This window comes from Labeo rohita, chromosome 12 (assembly GCF_022985175.1).
Source record: "Labeo rohita strain BAU-BD-2019 chromosome 12, IGBB_LRoh.1.0, whole genome shotgun sequence".
Classification (NCBI taxonomy): domain Eukaryota; kingdom Metazoa; phylum Chordata; class Actinopteri; order Cypriniformes; family Cyprinidae; genus Labeo; species Labeo rohita.
In genome coordinates this window covers 21,117,738-21,138,314 of record NC_066880.1, presented here as the reverse complement: position 1 = coordinate 21,138,314, position 20,577 = coordinate 21,117,738, and the positions used below count along the sequence as shown (strand labels likewise).

Here is a 20,577-nt window from a genome sequence, read left to right as displayed (position 1 = left end):
AATAGTGGTATATTTTTTGCTGTGTGCCTGCACATGTTGGATTAAAAGGAAATGAAATTGCTGATAAATTCGCAAAGAAGACACTAGATGGGGGAGGTAGTTATAAAAATATCTATGGGGAAAAATGAAGCAAAGTATCAATAATAACGAAAAAAAATTACAGGGCAAATAAAATGGGATAAAAGAAAATGCTATAGTATCACATAGTCAGTAGGGAAGGTGAACTGTGAACAATGATTTGTTTACATTTCTGCAAGATACAGGTTTAATTAATAAAATTTAGTGTGTGGGGAATGGCATGCTCTGAAGATGACCAGCGTGGATGCTACAAGAGCTGATCACCCAAACAAGAATAATCCTATAATCAACAGTGCAGTAGGTGGCGGCAGTGTTCCAAAAGAGCGATCCACCAATAAAGAAGAAAAAGAAGATATGGCCGCGTCCTGTGCCGCATTATGAAGATGTCACTGCAACGTCAACGACTAATCTATTGTAAATAGGAGAAATTACATCAAGAGCAGTTGTAAGTATTAAAAATTGCAGTGCAAATTCAATGTTATTCAATAACTAATGAGCATCAGGTAAAGGACAACATCAAAATCAACAAGCATGCATTTCAAATTAAGTCGTGGACTCACTGTAGGCTAATTCATAAAAAGTGGTGCTTTGACATGTCATTGTACTTTACATAGTATTGTTAGAAATATTTTTTGATTTTTTGAACATGTAAATTATAGCCTAAAAGTTGGAGTAAAAAATTCTATTTAGTCATTTAGCAGACGCTTTTATCCAAAGTGACTTACAAATGAGGACAATGGAAGCAATCAAAATCAACAAAAGAGCAATGTAAGTGCTATGCGGGTTTTATTTTTTCTCTTTAGAAGCTGCATTTAAATTACTTAGATTATGTACAGACTATTTATTGCAGCTCAAAGGTAACATGCATTTACACTGTAGTTACAATTGTTGTTTCAGACCTGTACGACTTTTTCTTCTGTACAACATAAAAGAAGATTTGAGAAATTTGATGATTTGATAATGAAGATTTGTGTTTTCTTTACTCAGGCAGCAGAAATGTTAACCAAAACAGTTTGGTTATGTTCTTCAATGGATAAACAGCATGTATATATAAGAAAGTAAATTAAATTATTGCTATTGTTATAATAACAAAACATTAACATTCATTGTATTAGTGTGAACATTGATGTTAGTTTTATATCATATTATATTTATATTATAGAGCTTGTGTTATATGACATATTGGTGTAATGAAAAGTTGCCTACATATGCCTAGATTTTATATTTTAACATAATTTACTCGATTTCACACATTTTAGCCCAGGAATCTACTTGTTTTTTACTCTGATGCTGTGTCTGAAATCTCTCACTCTAATCACTAATATCTATATAGTGCATGGCAGTTGAGTGTACTGAATCAGCAAGGAGTGAACCAAATGCAGCCGAGAATTCTGACTTGTTACACCAGGTGTCAGAGACACAGAAACAAATTTTGTCAATGCCTTCACCTAGCTGTTATATTAATTACATCATGTTAATAAAGAATACATTCTCTCTTTTTAATTTAACTCTGACTTCTGACTTTTCTCTCTTTAAAATTATATGTACTGGCAATAACTAGGAAACAATGGTGATACTCATCATTTCAAGGTCATCTCTGAATTAGAGTATTTTTGTTAGTTTAACTAAAAGTGTTATTTTCTTCTTTAAGGCTTTGCGTTGACAAGATGGAAAAAAATACTGTTCCTTTTGCTGACCCTGTATGTAAATAAAGTTGAAGAGTAGACTCCAGGATTTAATTCCATTGACTCCTACAGCAGGATCCAGGAAGTCAACTCTGAAAAATCTGAAATTGAACCTATAGTCCCATTTGTGTTGTTAGCAGTAACATTTGTGGAAAAAAAAGGTCACATTTGTGCTGTTAGTGGTCAAAAGTGCCATAGGAAATTAATTGGAAATACAAAAATTCTGAACTCATCTCAAAATTATCACTCATCTGCAGTATTTACCTGTATTTGGAGCTTGGCAGGTAATTTGGGGCACAAACACACATCTCTTACTGTTTCCATTTCAGCTCTGTTCTATGCTGGTTTTGTAGATAGATGTGAAAGTGTTTTGATTACTTAAGTAGCTTTTAAACAGCATGTTACCAGCATGTTCTTAGATCACAGGCTGATTTTTTTATTTTATTTTTTTTAACTATCTGCAGCAGTATATCACTTTGAGAGTCATCGCACATGTTAATAAGAAGATTGCGCTTTCCAAAAACTCTCTTCACCTGCTCCATTGCCTCTGATGTTCGCATTCAACATTATGATGTCATTGTGGTGGGTGGTGGTCATGCCGGGACCGAAGCAGTGGCCGCTGCCAGCAGAGTTGGAGCAAAGACAGTTCTCATCACACAGAAAATCCAAACTATCGGTGAGTTAAGGGTTTTTATAGAACCTTATTTAGATGGTAATCAGATCAACCTTTAAACACAGGTCTCTATATTTGTCCTGTAGGGGTACTCTCATGTAACCCATCGCTGGGGGGTGTCGGCAAAGGTCATCTGGTGAAGGAGATTGATGCCCTGGATGGTGTGATGGGACGGGCAGGAGACTGGGCTGGAATTCATTTCTCCATTCTCAACCGCAGTAAGGGTCCTGCAGTGTGGGGCCCCAGAGCCCAGCTGGACCGGCAACGTTATAAAGACTTCGTACAGGTTCCATTCTCTCTGTATTATAAAAGTAAAGAATTATTAGTAGAATTTATAATTATCCATGCATTATTCATTGCTACTGTAGGTGTGCACTAAATTATTTTTATGCACAATATGGAGACAAATATAACGCACACCTAGTCATTAATTATACAGTCTGCTTATACAATGGTCACTTCACAGCATTGTTAGATTTAGGCTGTTGTTTGTCATGTTTGTGCTTTGCAGTGCAAAAATGAAAATTCTGTCAAGTCGTTCCAAACCCATACGATTTCTGTTCTGATCTTTGGAATGCAAATGAAGATATGTTTATAAATATTCACTTAGAATTTTTGTCCATCTATTGAAAGTCTACACATTAAAAACTTTTACTTTCAAAGTTCATTAAGACATTGTGAAAGTAATCCATATGAATGAAGATGTTTAATCCATGTCTTCTGAAGAGACATGATCGCTTTGTATAATAAACAGATTTAATTTGTCTTACAAAGATTGCGTTAACCAAAAAATTCTGTTTTTTAGCAATGATGGAAAAATAACTTTAATCAGTATTCAATTTTATTTATATGCATTTATATGCAAAATAAATCTTATGACATCTAGCTGCTAATCACTATTGCAAATATACATGTTTATATAAATATGATTGTAGATGCAATCAACTTACTTTCAATTTTTCTTTGCCCTGCTTTGACTTTTCCATTACGGTTGATGGTAGGCCTGTCGTTATAATCAATATATCAAATTAATAATCGCGCAATATACACTATATTGCCAAAAGTATTCGCTCACCCATCCAAATAATCGGAATCAGGTGTTCCAGTCACTTCCATGGCCACAGGTGTATAAAATCAAGCACCTAGGCATGCAGACTGTTTTCACAAACATTTGTGAAAGAATGGGTCGCTTTCAGGGGCTCAGTGAAATCCAAGCCATATATCACCAAGTGCAATGCAAAGCGTCGGATGCAGTGGTGTAAAGCATGCCGCCACTGGACTCTAGAGCAGTGGAGATACGTTCTCTGGAGTGCCGAATCGCGCTTCTCCATCTGGCAATCTGACGGACGAGTCTGGGTTTGGCGGTTACCAGGAGAACGGTACTTGTCTGACTGCATTGTGCCAAGTGTAAAGTTTGGTGGAGGGGGGATTATAGTGTGGGAGATAGAACACCTTTGGGATGAATTAGAGCGGAGACTGAGAGCCAGGCCTTCTCGTCCAACGTCAGTGTGTGACCTCACAAATGCGCTTCTTGAAGAATGCTCAAAAATTCCCATAAACACACTCCTAAACCTTGTGGACAGCCTTCCCAGAAGAGTTGAAGCTGTTATAGCTGCAAAGGGTGGACTGACGTCATATTGAACCCTATGAATTAGGAATGGGATGTCACTTAAGTTCATATGCGAGTCAAGGCAGGTGAGCGAATACTTTTGGCAATATAGTGTATGTACATGACCTCAATCATTTTTGGTGATGAAATATATTGCCCATTATATTTACTTAAAAATTAATGTCACCATGTTTTTTGCGTTCCACTTCCGCCTGTGTCTTTCACAGCTTCTCGTACTTAGTATGAGATGTAGTCTTGAGGTGCTAGTTCAAATGTAAAATATGCTTCTACAAAAAAAAAGTTTCATCTGCAGATATGGCCTTGTTTAGGGATCTGTGCCGGTGTGCAGTCCGATTGCTAAGTAGGGATTGTGTTTTTCAGCAATAATGTGAAAGTAATGTGAGTGTGTTAATTTACAGAGAAAAGAAGGTCAGGGAAAAATCTGTAGATAGAAGAAAATCTCCATAGAAGTTCTTTGTGCATTTTTCTTTTTTCTACTTGTTACTTTTCACCTTTTGTTAGAAAATGTTTATTTACTATTTATTAATTTTTTTTTAAAGTATCTAATATTTTGATACTTAATTTCAGTGATCTAAATATTCTTAAGAAATAAACGTTTGTAGACTTAAGAGTTTGCAAGTTAAAAGTGTGTAGGCCTTCTTGCATTATTATGCTGTTATATTATGATTATATATTCAGTGGCATAAAATGTGCCTTAAAATGACAATAATATCGCTTATCGCAATTATTTCTGGGGCAATATATCGCACAACAAAAAGCTGTTATTGTGACAGGCCTAGTTGATGGCTTTAGTGGCTAAATGCAGAGTTTTATGAAAAATGATTAAAAATAATTAGCAAATTAATAAAACAATGCATACTCTTTTTATTTCATCTTTAAGTTTAGGTTTTCATGATTTGGATTTTGTCATGTTTTGCTGTTTGCTGGTTCCTAGGGGTGCGTCCCAAACAGCTTCCTAGTTCCTGAGCTTTGTGAATTGGTATATTGTGGCTGACTCCCTGATCAGTTCCCTGACTACTGAATTAGGGAGCTGATTGAGATACGCTCTAAATTTCTCAAATTCTCAGAAAGGGTTGTCACGGTACCATAAAAATGTCTTGCAATACTATACCAGCTGAAGTATCACGCTACCAAATAGTATCGCAATGCCATGCAGTGGTGTGTTAATTCATAATTGAAATCTACAGAATAAGCCAAACCAACCATTTATTTATAAATAAATTTATGTTAATGAAAAAAGACCATATTTTCCTCAAAACACTTTATTAATGAGAATGAGAATAACTGGTGATTGTTACCAGTTCAATGAAATCAATGTAAACTAAATTCATCTTAGCACTGTACAATAGCACAGAAGCTGTATGAAGTCCCTTTTAGTAATAATAATAATAATAATAATAATGATGATAATAATAATAATAATAATAATAATTTATTTGTATAGCACTTTTCATACATAAATACATAACTATATATATATATATATATGTATACAGTGGGTACGGAAAGTATTCAGACCCCCTTAAATTTTTCACTCTTTGTTATATTGTAGCCATTTGCTAAAATCATTTAAGTTTTTTCCTCATTAATGTACACACAGCACCCCATATTGACAGAAAAACAGAATTGTTGACATTTTTGCAGATTTATTAAAAAAGAAAAACTGAAATATCACATGGTCCTAAGTATTCAGACCCTTTGCTGTGACACTCATATATTTAACTCAGGTGCTGTCCATTTCTTCTGATCATCCTTGAGATGGTTCTACACCTTCATTTGAGTCCAGCTGTATTTGATTATACTGATTGGACTTGATAAGGAAAGCCACACACCTGTCTATATAAGACCTTGCAGCTCACAGTGCATGTCAGAGCAAATGAGAATCATGAGGTCAAAGGAATGCCTGAAGAGCTCAGAGACAGAATTGTGGCAAGGCACAGATCTGGCCAAGGTTACAAAAACAATTCTGCTGCACTTAAGGTTCCTAAGAGCACAGTGGCCTCCATAATCCTTAAAAGGAAGACGTTTGGGACGACCAGAACCCTTCCTAGAGCTGGCTGTCCGGCCAAACTGAGCTATCGGGGGAGAAGAGCCTTGGTGAGAGAGGTAAAGAAGAACCCAGAGATCACTGTGGCTGAGCTCCAGAGATGCAGTCGGGAGATGGGAGAAAGTTGTAGAAAGTCAACCATCACTGCAGCCCTCCACCAGTCGGGGCTTTATGGCAGAGTGGCCCGACGGAAGCCTCTCCTCAGTGCAAAACACATGAAAGCCCGCATGGAGTTTGCTAAAAAACACCTGAAGGACTCCAAGATGGTGAGAAATAAGATTCTCTGGTCTGATGAGACCAAGATAGAACTTTTTGGCCTTAATTCTAAGCGGTATGTGTGGAGAAAACCAGGCACTGCTCATCACCTGTCCAATACAGTCCCAACAGTGAAGCATGGTGGTGGCAGCATCATGCTGTGGGGGTGTTTTCAGCTGCAGGGACAGGACGACTGGTTGCAATCGAGGGAAAGATGAATGCGGCCAAGTACAGGGATATCCTGGACGAAAACCTTCTCCAGAGTGCTCAGGACCTCAGACTGGGCCGAAGGTTTACCTTCCAACAAGACAATGACCCTAAGCACACAGCTAAAATAACAAAGGAGTGGCTTCACAACAACTCCGTGACTGTTCTTGAATGGTCCAGCCAGAGCCCTGTCTTAAACCCAATTGAGCATCTCTGAAGAGACTTAAAAATGGCTGTCCACCAACATTTACCATCCAACCTGACAGAACTGGAGAGGATCTGCAAGGGGGAATGGCAGAGGATCCCCAAATCCAGGTGTGAAAAACTTGTTGCATCTTTCCCAATAAGACTCATGGCTGTATTAGATCAAAAGGGTGCTTCTACTAAATACTGAGCAAAAGGTCTGAATACTTAGGACCATGTGATATTTAAGTTTTTCTTTAATAAATCTGCAAAAATGTCAACAATTCTGTGTTTATCTGTCAATATGGGGTGCTGTGTGTACATTAATGAGGAAAAAAAAATGAACTTAAATGATTTTATCAAATGGCTGCAATATAACAAAGAGTGAAAAATGTAAAATTTAAGGGGGTCTGAATACTTTCCGTACCCACTGTATATATATATATATATATATATGTATAATAAAAGACAAACAATAAAATATAAAATACACACAAACAACAAAAATATACACACTTCACACACTATTATGCTCATAGGCAACTTTAAAGAGGTATGTTTTAACACGCTTTTTAAAGATATGAATACTAGTGGACTCTCTCATTTCATTTGGAAGACAATTCCAAATTTTTGGAGCATAGTGACTAAAAGAGGTACCACCAGATCACTTGAGATTTACTGTGTAATATGCTAAAAGTCCAGCACTAAAGGATCGTAACATTCGTTTAGGATTATATCTTAACAGAAAATCAGAAATGTAAGAAGGTGCCAAGTTGCAATGCTTTATAAACTAATATAAGAATCTTAAAGTCAATCCTTTGGTGCACTGGTAACCAATATAATTCCTTTAAAACCAGTGTAATATGTTCTAATTTCTTCAATTTTATTAATACTCTAGCTGCTGCATTTTGTATTAGTTGTAGCTTAACTATAGAACCTGCATACTGTAATGCTGTATACACAGCATTACAGTAATCTAGTCAAGAGAAGATAAATGTGTGAATTAGTTTCTTAGCATCATTAAAGGATAAAAAAAAAAAAAAAGGATGAATTTTGGCAATGTTTCTCAGATGATAGAAACATGTTTTTGTAACTTGGTTAATATGAGACTTAAAACTCAGATCACAGTCCAAAATGACACCCAGGTTCTTTACCTCTTTCTTACATTGTATAGCTAAAAAACACAATTCAGCTTCAGTCCTCTCCCGCTCAGGTTTTAGATGTGGTAATGCATTTACACTGCAATTACAGTTGCATAAATAATGCTCTGTGATTAATGTTTTAAATATAAAACTAAATATAGAAATATGAAATGTCGGAAAAAATGAGATAATAGGCCTGCTTTTAAACAGTCACTGAATCATTTTTTCAAGTCATTTGTTCAAAATAGCTGATTCACGAGGAAAGTCAGGTGATTGTTTTTATACATGCTTCAGTGAATCATTTATTCAACCGATTTGTTTACAATCATGGATTAATTCTGAACCCAAACAAAACACCACTGTGTGTTGCATGGGGAAGCACAACAATTCAGATATTTTAGAACTATTTTCATAGGTGAAATGGAGTGAAAACTATTAACATAGTTGTGTCTAAAATGTAATTTAGTGTTAACTTTGTTTATTGAACTGTTGTATAAAATCACATTTGCAGTTGTGCTGATATTCAGAAAAACTTCACTTTTGCTAGGATCAGATGGCTGAACTATCACGTTATGTGCTGAATAAAAAAACAAGAACACATACAGGAGCATTTTTTCCCCCTCATATCTTGACATTTCCAATTCTAACCAGAGGCCAGTATGTACATTAAGACATACAATCAAATGTTAAAATCACATTATAAGAATTGATATGAATGGTAAGAACTGAGTGCAAATGCAAGTATGTTGATGAATGGAATTGCATCTCCTAAATGTAATTGCATGGTTCCAGAAACTAACCATATTACACTTTTTCCAGAAGTGGTCAAATGAGCAAAGATATTGTGATGTTGAAAAGTGATGTCGATTTGCTAATTCTTAAATTATTTTCAGTCCCTTTCTCTTGAAAAACAGCAGCGTGAACAATGATGCACAATGTCTCACTGTAAAATGAACTGAAGCGTCAGCGAAACAGTAGCATATAAGATGTGAATTCTACACAACATTTACTTTATAAAGTAGAAAAGCTGCTGCACTCAAAAATGCTAGCACATAGGGCTAAACTATTGGAGTAAATATTAAATTGCAGTTTTGTTTTTTGTTTTGTTTTGTTTTTTTGTTGGCAAAAAATGATTGCAATTTCTCTTGTAATGTTTTTTTCTTCCGGTCTGTACAACAGTTACTGTTGACAGAGTAAACTGAGAAACAGCTCACCTGTGTTCTCCAAAGACATGTATCATATATATTAATATGTATGTTTGATGCTTTAGACTAGAGGATGTTTATATATGCAAATTATGTTCATAGGACAGTTGCAGAAATGCAGTAATCATGTTAGCCGTACTACATGCTTGTTTGCATGTGTAGTTAGTTATTATACATAGTGTTACTGTGATAACAACCTGAGCGGTCGTAAGGAGGATCACAATCACAGGAGAGAACTCTAACTCCGCTTCCTGTCAGTTAGATTCAATACCAACACATCTGCTCAAACATGTTTTGCTTTGTCTTATTATTATATTATATTGCACACTATTATTATATACCTATCACTCACATGATAAACAAATCCCTTATGACTGGTTATGTACTGTTTGGACTGAACGTAGCCATGATCACCCCAGTACTCAAAAAACCTGGCCTTGACGAAACTGTCCTGGGTAATTTTAGACCAATCTCCAACCTTCCCTTTTTGTCTGAGGTTTCAGAAAAAGTGGTTGCCACACAACTATAGACTCATCTGGACAAAAATATAATTAGCATGAACCCTTTTAGTCTGGATTTCATCCTCTCCACAGTAAAGAGATTGCACTTCTAAGAGTAGTGAATGACCTTCTCCTTGACTCTGATACAGGTGTTATCAGTCTTCTAGTTGTCTTGGACCTGAGGGCAGCTTTTGATATTGTCTGCCATTCTATACTCCTGTTTGTCGGCAGTCGGCATTACAGGAACTGTTCTGCAGTGGCTAAGTTCATATCTGTCAGATTTTAAGCCCGATTTGCACCCCTGAACGATTGGGGGGCGTGGCCCGATTCGAGGCTTGTCGCAAACTATTTTTTGTCCAAAACATCCTCTGTTGTGTGGTGTCATTATGATTATTTTACTACTCCTGATCGAGACGAAGCATTCCGAACTTGACAATATCAGTATAATGATATTTAGGATTCTTGATCAGGACGTCTCTGACGTGAATGAGAGCAAGAAAGCGTCACTTGCTGGATGCTGCCTGCTTTCATAGCTGAAACTTGGCTTTTTCTCGAAAAAATGCCACAAAAGCAGAATACATCTCGCATTTTCTTTTTTATACTTTGTTTTTCACTGTTAAACAAAACGTGCAACAGGGGAACCAGCTGACAACATTGATTGTCTTCCATTTGTTTTTCTTTTCTAGTCATGTTAAATCCTGCGGTTCTCCGTGAGCTCTCATGTCACTGTGGAATCGTTCCTACAGCAAGTTTCCTATCAGCAAGTGTGTGGTCTCGCAGTCTGGTCGAATCATCTAGTTTGTGCGTTCAGAGGATTATAAGGCTAAAAATCGGCTGAAACTGTCTTCATGTCTGTGGTCTCCCATGGTTTTAAAATTGGTTAAAATTTGAAAATCGTCTATTGTTCGGCAAGCTTTAGTTGGCCCAAAATCCTTTGTCTCTTCTCATCATGACTTTTCTATTAATATTGATGATGTTAGAATACATCCTTCCCCCACTGTACATAATCTTGGTGTACTGTTTGATTCTACACTGTGCTTTGAACCCCATATCAACCAGCTTGTCAAGTCCTGTTTTCACCACCTTTGCAATATAGTCCATTTACAATGATCACTGAATTTCAAAGATGCTGAAATGAATGTTATTCATTCCCTTTAAAAAAATACCAAAAAATCAGCCTATATCACTCCTGTCTTACAGCAATTACACTGGATTCCCATTATCTGTCGTATTCAATTTAAGATACTCATCCTAGTTTTCAAAGCTTGTCATGGTTCTGCAGCTTTGGACCTTTCTGAATTAATTCACCCGTATGTCCCTATGTGTACTCTAAGATCAAGTTCTGGGAATTTGCTTACAGTACCCAAGTTCAGACTATCTAGTGTGGGTGGCAGGGATTTCAGCATTTCAGCTCCAAAGCTCTGGAACAAACATTCTCAAAACCTTCATGCTATCTCCTCACTCCAGACCTTTAAAACTGATCTCAGAACTCACTTATTTACAATATGCTTTGTTAATTGACTGTCTGCCTCACTTTTCAATTCCATGCTTGATTGCCATACTTTTCTGGTACATAAGTTAATCTCTGTCTGCTTTATTTGTTTGACCATGTGGTTGTATATTTGTATTTTTGTTCATGTTATCCATGAACTTTATGTAAAGCGTCCTTGGGTTTTTGAAAGGTGCTACATAAATAAAGCAATATTATAAGTGTGAAGCCTTGCAAACTAAATTGCATAGCCGAGTCAGATCGTCCGAATGAGTCAGCAGGACAGGTTGGGTGGTGCTAGCCATATATCACTTATTATATATTTTTATATGGATGCCAAAGCTTTTTAGGTTGGATAGAATCTGCAGTCTCTTACCTAGTTTGATTGCTGGCCTTCACAACTGCAATACACTGTGTTTTCCACCAGTTTTTTTTTTTTTATAATGATTAAAATAATGTCTTTCTCGTTTCACTTTATTTAAATAAACTGCTAATTTAATATTTATTTTTTTATCAGCACAAATATTGGGATACAAATATTATGGAAAAAAGCCAATCCCTACTCCCTAGTGTTTTATTTCAGTTTGGATTATTAAGGATACCGCATGTATATGTATATTTGATTTTTGAATCGCTGCTTCTTCCTTCCTGCAAACAACCTGTGACACATTTAAATTAGAAATTACAAGCATATATTTTAAATTCAAAATGGTTTATTAGTTTCCATCACTAATTATTTTTGTGTAACATTTCTTTAGTAAATCAGCTGTTGTTAATGTTAGCTAAATGAATTTTAATTTAGTTAATTTAATGAGGCATCTGCTTGTATATGTCTATGGTTTACATAGTAACACCATCTTGACTTCCTGTCTTTCAGTCAGAGCTTTTATCTACACCGAGAGTGACCATCCTAGAGGGCTCTGTCCAGGACCTTTTAATAACTCTTGCTGACCCAGAGAAACCAGGAAAACATAAAGTTTATGGAATACGCTTGGGTGAGGAATGTCATATACTCAACATACTCAATTCTACCTAAGAACAGAGCGACGGATTCATTATTTAACCAAATGTTGTCTGTCACAGCTCATGGAGGTGAAATCCATTCCCGCTCTGTGGTTCTGACCACAGGCACCTTTCTGTCTGGTGCCCTCTTCATGGGCCAAAACACTTCTCCAGGGGGCCGCATGGGTGATCCACCTTCCTGTGCTGGTCTATCTAATACCTTAAAAGAAGTTTTGGGGTTAAGGATTGGCCGTCTGAGGACTGGTACTCCTCCTCGTATCATCAAGAATACGATTGACTTCTCCCTCACTGATATTCGTTTGCCTGACTCAAGTCCCACTCCATTCAGCTTCATTAATACAAGCACACATTGTAAGGTATGAATTATTGGTCATATTTACTTACACACTTTACTTTAAGTATTAAGGGAATAATTCACCCCATTTACTCACCCTCAAATCTGTTTGACAGACTAACTTCTGTAGAATGCAATGGGAAAATTTTAGCACTGTTTTTTTTCTCCCATAAAACATAGTGAACACATCTAAAAAACAACACTAACAGAAGTGTGCTATTTTTTTTGATTCATCTGAAATTATACAGCTTTGTTTGAGCCACAGACCCAAGTATTTGTTATACACTGATAATCCTTGTGCCAATTTAAATCATGTAGTATAACAAAAATAAACTGTACATAAACTTCATTGATTCTTGTGTCAAATCAAAAGTTTCTCTTAACTTAATGGCAATTGTTTGGTTGGCAGGACCCCTTAGATATACGTGACCTGGATGCTTCCATCTGGAAACACTAGAGCTGCAAGGAAATAGTGTTTTGGGGAGACATATAGACATACATTTTGGGCACTTGAAAATCATATAATGAAATATTTAGTCTACTTCTAATACTTATGCTACATCTAAATGCCCTACCTCGGTTCTACACACTAAGCTGTAATATGCTGTGCCTTGAAAAATACAGTACTGAACTTGGTTTCATCATCGTTTTTTTTTTTTTTAGTAAACTGACATTTTGCTAATTTTCTGTGCAGCCCGAAGAGCAGCTTCCATGTTATTTGACGTACACCACTCCTGGGGTAGAGAAAGTGGTGAAAGATAGCAGCCACCTCAACTCGCACATACAGCAAGACACTAAAGGACCCAGGTAGTGTTTAAACTTCCTCCTGTGCAGTACAATTTACACTGGCTCCCAGTGGGTTTACGTCTTGATGAATGACCAAAATTTCTGACTATAAAGCTGTTCACGTCCAGTGTTGCTTAGTGCACTTTCTTTGTTTTTTTGCCATTAGAGGAGCATTTATGGTGAATTAAAATACTGATTACCTATTTGTAATAAGCTAATTTGAACAACACAAGAAATAGGGAATTGTTCATTGTGAATGCTCACATCACACTGTGAATATACATACAGTGTACTCACGTTACATGAGTATGATGTACATATGCAGGTAAAGTAGGATGTACTATACAGTATATCCAACTATTATTGCTGGCGATGATGTAGTTTACACTGACATTTTATGTAATAACAATTTATAATAAGATTTGCTTTATATTACTTAACATTAGTGTACTGCATGTATCCGTATAAGGTTTGAAAATAGTTCTATAATTTGTTATTATTAAGTCGTTAATTAATGCAGGTTATTAATTAATGGTAATATTGACACAGTTAAGTATTGCATAAATTACATGGTTAAGAATGTTGATCGTATAGCCCAACCCTAAGCAGTTTCACTAAAAAGTTAACTGAAAGTAGTAAAGGCATAATACTTCATAACACATGGTACATAGTACATATTATCTTCAGTCTTTTAGTGTGCAAGCCAAAGACAACTATGGTAGGAACGAAAGACTCAATGTGATGTTTGGACAGCGAAGAAATAAAACCTTGGGAGAAACCAGGCAACATTAGTGGGCAGTTCGTAGTTCATAGGCATAATTTTGGGGGTGGGATGAGTGGGGCACCACTTTTTGAAAGCACTTGAAAAAAAGACTTAGCATGCAGAAGGCTTATAATGCAAAGAAAAATGCTTGCATCAAATGTCTGACAACATTTCTTACAGGTACTGCCCATCCATTGAGTCAAAGGTGCTGCGGTTTCCAGGACGACAACATCAGGTGTGGCTGGAACCAGAGGGTCTGACCTCTGACCTCATGTACCCTCAGGGTTTGTCTATGACAATGTCTCCTGAGAAGCAGCTCTGCCTCATCAGAGAGATCCCCGGGCTGCAGCGGGCAAAAATTCATACTCCAGGTACGTTTTTAGTGAAGTCTAATTTACAGTATTTGCACAGCCTTCTCGCTATACACATTGTTTCAAAAAAGTAATATCATTATAAACATTAACATCATGTCATATAAGCATCAACATCAAGTCAATAAAAGCATTGAGATGTGCTATAAAGAAGTGGTGTGTATAGACCTTCACAGGGACAGACGAGACATTGTGTTCTAAGGGCAGGTGGGATCCCCCTCAGGTAGAAATCAGGTCCTAGGGTAGGGGATCAGTAATGCACACTTGACCCAGAACATGCCTTAGGTGCATACATACACTGCCAAACTCATTTGGTGGTTAAACAACACCTACTATTTAAACAATCATGCTGGAGGATTTGCTGCTCAGCAGATAATGCACTTATATTTGATCTTGATGTGCTCCCTTTATACAGAGTGCGTGTGATCGTGAAATTGAAAGTGAAAGTGAATAGCCGCTCATTCAAAAGAAATTTAAACACTCCACATACAATAGCAGCTTTCTAATGCGTGAAAATTCTATTCAATATTAGAATTATTGTGTGAGCAGGCAGTAATGGCCCGAAATTCAGCGGGAGCAAGATCAAGAAAACAGTCCCACGTAGGGCTTTAATACAAAAACCCACACAATGAATGGCAACTGTAGAAAGCAAAGGCCGAATCCCGGACATTTTGGGTGATTTAGAAATTCTGGCCAGACATTTTTTTTAGGTTCAAAAAGAGGACATGTCTGGAGAAAAGAGGACGTATGGTCACCCTATTTAAGGTTCGTTCAAGACTGAACAGTATAGTGCAGGTGGGTGCAGTGTCAATGACTGGGCCACTTTGTAGCTTATTCTGGCAAAGAATAGTAAATGATGGGGTAGTTAGGGGTGTGTTAATATTAAATGGGTAATACATAATGTTGGTCTCCTACACTATGGGGTGTACAGAAAACTTATAAGATGTCTTAATGTTTTGCTTCAGGTTATGGGGTGCAATATGACTTTGTCTGTCCAACACAACTCTTTCCCTGGCTGGAAGTAAAGATTACTCAAGGTCTCTTCCTGGCTGGGCAGATAAATGGGACCACAGGCTATGAGGAGGCGGCTGCACAGGTACAACCTCTAGTTGACAGTATAGTACTCAGTAAATAGTACTTGTACTATTTATACCTATATACTAGGTATATGTGTAGAATCAATTATAAGGTAATAAACTGAACAACTTTTGAACAACCACAGACTAATTTGAAAAGGTTAGTCTAGTTCCTAGTTAGTCCAACCAGAGCTTTTATTAAAATCAAGCTGCCAAATCGATTGTGTTCTACTATCTGTTTTTTATTACGTAGTTGATGTGCATAAATTAGACTGCAAGACTGGCTGCACCAACACAGATAAATACCCACTTTTTTATCTCCCACTGTTTTGCCGTGCCTCATGGCAAAGCCAAAGTGTACATTGGTTTTTATGCAAACGTTAGGATATGCTTACAGTACACATGACTTGAATTATGTCATCAGCACAATACGCTTGTACTGTATGCACACAGCCTAATTTTTTTAACCACATGTACAATATGAATAGCTGGCACATACACTTAGAATTTTTTGCACTAATTAGTTTATCCACAAGGTGGCAACACTTCCCTGGGCTATTGTTTCGCAGTTGGTAAAGAAACAGAGGAGACAGAACAGTAACAAACTACTAAGGAAATTAAAAGGTACCTACAATTATGGTTTAAATGAGTTCAAGATATTAGGTGCATCTCAGTGAGCTCCCTAGTTTAGTAGTCAGGGCATTGTTCAAGGATTCAGCCATTTCAAGGGGTGTCTCAACTGCAAGATCCTTCTAGTGCCCTGAAACTTTGCTCTTTAAAAAAATTCCACAATGCCAAAAAAAAAAAAAAAAAAAAAAAAAAAAAAGACGTTGATGCTCACTACGCTCACTTATTGAAAACGTCTGATGAATTTTGCTACCGGCTTTGCTACTCTTTATGTACTTTTCTCAGCTTTTTCTAAGATTTTAACCTCAGCAGATCAGCACAGTGCTTAATCGATTTTTGGCACAAACACTAAACTGAAAACTCTTTGCAACTGGAATAATACTATGAAAAAGGAGACTCTTTGCCTCCCTTTGCCAGCAGTTTACATTCCGGAGACGGGAAAACACAGCTGCCTACTTTCAACAGACGTGAAAGGAAATGCCTCTTCTGGAATCTACTTGCTGCACAAACTGCCACAGACTTCTACAAAGGATTGTGGTTCTTGAAACAAAGTTACTTGCTGGACTTCCAAAACAGGCGAAACACACAGCAGACCATAATCACGGACCCCCTCAGCATATAGCCGGTGAGTCCCGTGAATCTAGTGAATCTCAACAGTTTATAAGTGTAGAGGAACAAGCCAAAACTGATCGACACTAATCAATGGCACAAACAGGGAGCGAGACCCAAAGGCACTCGAGACATCAGATTGTCACGAGTATCTTGTATTGCTGTGGTAGCATCCTCTACCCCAGATATGGCTTTGACAAGGCTTGCAAAAACTGGTATTTTACCAACCCCTATACATCTTGAAAACAGATTTGAAGCATTAATGAATGTGGGTGAGGAATCCCCAAATGTGATTGAACATGGATCGTATCAGCCAGGAGCTAACATCGCTACAAACAGGTGCTCAAGGTCGACCAGACAGCAGCATTCAGCTCAGAGCGTGGCTGAGCCCAGGACTCTGATAGTGGGTGACTCCATTATCAGAAATATCAGTAGCAGCTTTCTTACATGCTGCTTTCCTCAAGCAACCATCTCTGATGTGAACAAGGAACTTTGGAACAAAGTAATGAAGCATGAGACTGCAAATCGAATCATCATCCATGTGGGGAAAAATGATATTCGGAAAGAGCAGTCAGAACTCCTAAAGAAGGATTTCAGTGAACTTATCGAATCACTTCGAAGACATGAAGTTCAGTTGTTCATCAGTGGACCACTACTAGCAAGGGGAACTAACATGTTTTCACGGTTGCTTGGGCTGAATACATGGCTACAAAGAACCTACAGTTTAACTTCATCGACAACTTCAATCTTTTCTGGGGCCATAGACAGCTGTTTAAACTAGATGGCCTCCACCCAAACAAACTTGGTGCAAGAGTGCTAAAGGACAACATCTATTTTTCACTCCGTCATCCTTCAGTAGAGTGTGCCATTCCAACCAACATGAATGGCACACATGCACCTGGACAAAGTATGAGTGACGACAGGACTTCAGCCACAACAAGCACTGCTCATGGACACTATCCCGGCTGAGCCCTGTCCACAGAGCTCATCACAGATAGACTGTGACATACTACAACAGCCCCAAGACTCAGCGCCGAATGAGGACTTTCTGGTAAACAGCCAGGGAAGCCAGGACAACATATTTCAGCCACCGGAAACACCAGAGCCAGAACCCCGCTCACCAGACACATTATCCCTCTCTCCAGCATCTCCGCTTCTAAGCTTCTCACAGAAAATGGAGATACTGGTATATGCTAGAACCAGTCTCTCTCACTCTTTTGCTGCAAGCCCCCAGTTACCAAATAAAAAACGGCGGGCACCACAACCACCAAAGCCTGTGGGCCCAGCTCGCCCTCCTCCTCCTCCTTCGAGAACTCTTCAGCCACTGCCACAACGCCAGGGCCCAAACCCTCTTCCATCTGCTGTAGGTGAACCAAAAACAACTGATAACAGCTCTCAGTGATATGTGTCGGGTCCCCTCTACGATAGCAGCAACATTCAGGAATGTTTATGGAACAAGCGGAAACCCAGTATGCCTGTAGCTTTCTCTATCTCTGTTTTATCACGTGATAGAAAGTCTACGGCCTTCTCAAGCCGTACGGCTGACCCATCTGATCTGTGGCCTATTAGGCATTAAAACTAAGATTGCTCTACCAAGTAATACCATCAAGTTAGCATTTTTAAACATTCGCTCACTAAAAAATAAATCATTTCTGATCAATGACTTAATAACCACAAACAACCTGGATTTTATGTTTCTAAATGAAACATGGCTAGAAGACAGTGGCAGTGCAACAGTCCTCAATGAAACAGCCCCTCCTAACTTTACTTTCATGAGTGTCTGCAGAGCTGTTAGGAGAGGTGGAGGTGTAGCTGCTCTATTTAAAGATGTCTATCAATGTTAGCAAATGTCATTTGGTCAGTACTTGTCTTTTGAATATCTAGGGATTGTGCTAATCCACACATTCTATTTATCATTATTTACAGGCCTCCAAAATACTCTCCAGCCTTTTTTGAAGAGTTCACAGAACTGTTATCAATGATTTCCTCAGAGTTTGACTGTTTTGCTATTGCAGGGGATTTTAATATTCACAAAGAAAATGCAGAAATCAAAACCACAAAAGAAATTATAACTCTTTTAAACACTTTTGACCTGATTCAGCATGTGCATGGACCCACACACAATCGTGGACACACTCTAGATTTACTCATCAGTAAGGGTCTAAAGATTTCATCCATTGTTATTAAGGATGTAGCACTATCTGATCACTTCTGTATTTTCTTCTATATATTTATCTCTGCTACCACTGAATCTAGATTTGTCTCTGTCAGAAAGAAATGAAATAACAAAAACACTAGTGTGCTATTTATGAACGCTATATCTTCAATGCCAAGCATTTCTGCAGGCTCTGTTGATTTTCTCTTGGAGTCATTGATGACATTGCACCTGTGAAAGTCAGTAAGACAACTGGCAGACAAAAATCATCTGGAAGAAAATCAACAGCAGTACAGAGTATGAAAAGACAATTCAGAAAAGCTGAGCGGAACCTAAACAACACTTGCACTCTTTTTGCTACTGTTGAGAGAATAACAAACCCCCCAAGTCAGATTCCCAGTGAAATGCTCTCTGACAGCAAATGCAATCAGTTTGCCTCCTCCTTTTCCAAGAAGATTAATAATATTAGAAATGCGATTAGCACATCCTCAAGTTATGCAGAGGCCAGACAGATTTGACCGCAATTTAAAAAAGAAGTCACTATGTCTGTTTTTGAAGCAATTGATAGCAAAACTTTGGAAGAAATAGTACAGCAACTTAAATCCTCAACCTGCTATCTTGACACACTTCCCACATCTTTGGCACACATCACATCTTGGCACACTTCAAAAGTGTGTTTAACTGTTTAGAAGCAGATCTCTTAGAAGTGGTGAACACCTCACTTCTTTCTGGGACTTTTCCAAAGTCCCTGAAAACTGCAGTTGTTAAGCCCCTTCTGAAAAAGAGCAATCTTGATAACACCATATTGAGCAACTACATACCAATATCAAATCTTCCTTTTATAGGCAAGATTATTGAAAAAGTAGTTGTCAATCAGTTGGACAACTACTTAAACTCAAATGGATACCTGGACAATTTTCATTCTGGTTTCCGACCGCATCACAGTACAGAGACAGTGCTCATTAAGATGATAAATGATATTTGCCTAAATTCTGGATCTGGCAAAATATCAGTGCTGGTACTACTAGAGCTTAGTGCTGCGTTTGACACTGTCGATCGTAACATTCTTCTAGAGAGACTAGAAAACTTGGTCGGGCTTTCTGGGATGGCTCTCAATTGGTTCAGGTCATACTTAGAAGGGAGAGGTTATTATGTGAGTATAGGAGTGCATCAGTCTAAGTGGACATTCAGGACATGCGGAGTCCCACAAGGCTCAATTCTTGCGCTGCTCTTGTTTAGTCAAATAATGAGAAAGAACCAAATTGTCTATCACAGCTATGCTGATGATACCCAGATTTACCTAGCCTTATCGCCAAATGACTACAGCCCCATTGACTCCCTCTGCTTTATCAGAAGCAGTGTGGACTATTGTAATGGTCTCCTCACTGACCTTCCCAAGATGACCATTAGACAACTGCAGCTCATCCAGAACGCTGCTGCCAGCATTCTGACTAGAACTAGAAAATCTGAGCATATCACACCAGTCCTCAGGTCCCTACACTGGCTTCCAGTTATTTTTAGGATTGATTTTAAAGTACTTTTACTCGTTTATAAATCAGTCAGTGGCCTAGGACCTAAATGCATTGCAGATATGCTCACTGAATATAAACCTAACAGACCACTCAGATCATTAGGATTGAGTCAGTTAGAAATACCAAGGGAATCTGCTTTTAGCTATTATGCTGCCCACAGTTGGAATCAGCTTCCAGAAGAGATCAAATGTGCTAAAACATTAGCTA

The 20,577-nt window shown here is 37.8% G+C and overlaps 1 protein-coding gene across 1 annotated transcript in view; it reads left to right on the top strand.

Annotated features, from left to right (window-relative positions):
* Positions 1 to 386: 386 nt before the first annotated feature.
* Positions 387 to 20,577, top strand: part of mto1 (mitochondrial tRNA translation optimization 1) — a 29,897-nt gene continuing 9,706 nt past the window's right edge. Inside the window, 8 exon segments of the mRNA XM_051124479.1 lie at positions 387 to 523; positions 2,228 to 2,439; positions 2,523 to 2,722; positions 11,972 to 12,089; positions 12,178 to 12,473; positions 13,146 to 13,258; positions 14,181 to 14,371; positions 15,337 to 15,467. Coding sequence (XP_050980436.1) covers positions 2,256 to 2,439; positions 2,523 to 2,722; positions 11,972 to 12,089; positions 12,178 to 12,473; positions 13,146 to 13,258; positions 14,181 to 14,371; positions 15,337 to 15,467 — 1,233 coding nt within the window. The 5' untranslated portion in view covers positions 387 to 523; positions 2,228 to 2,255.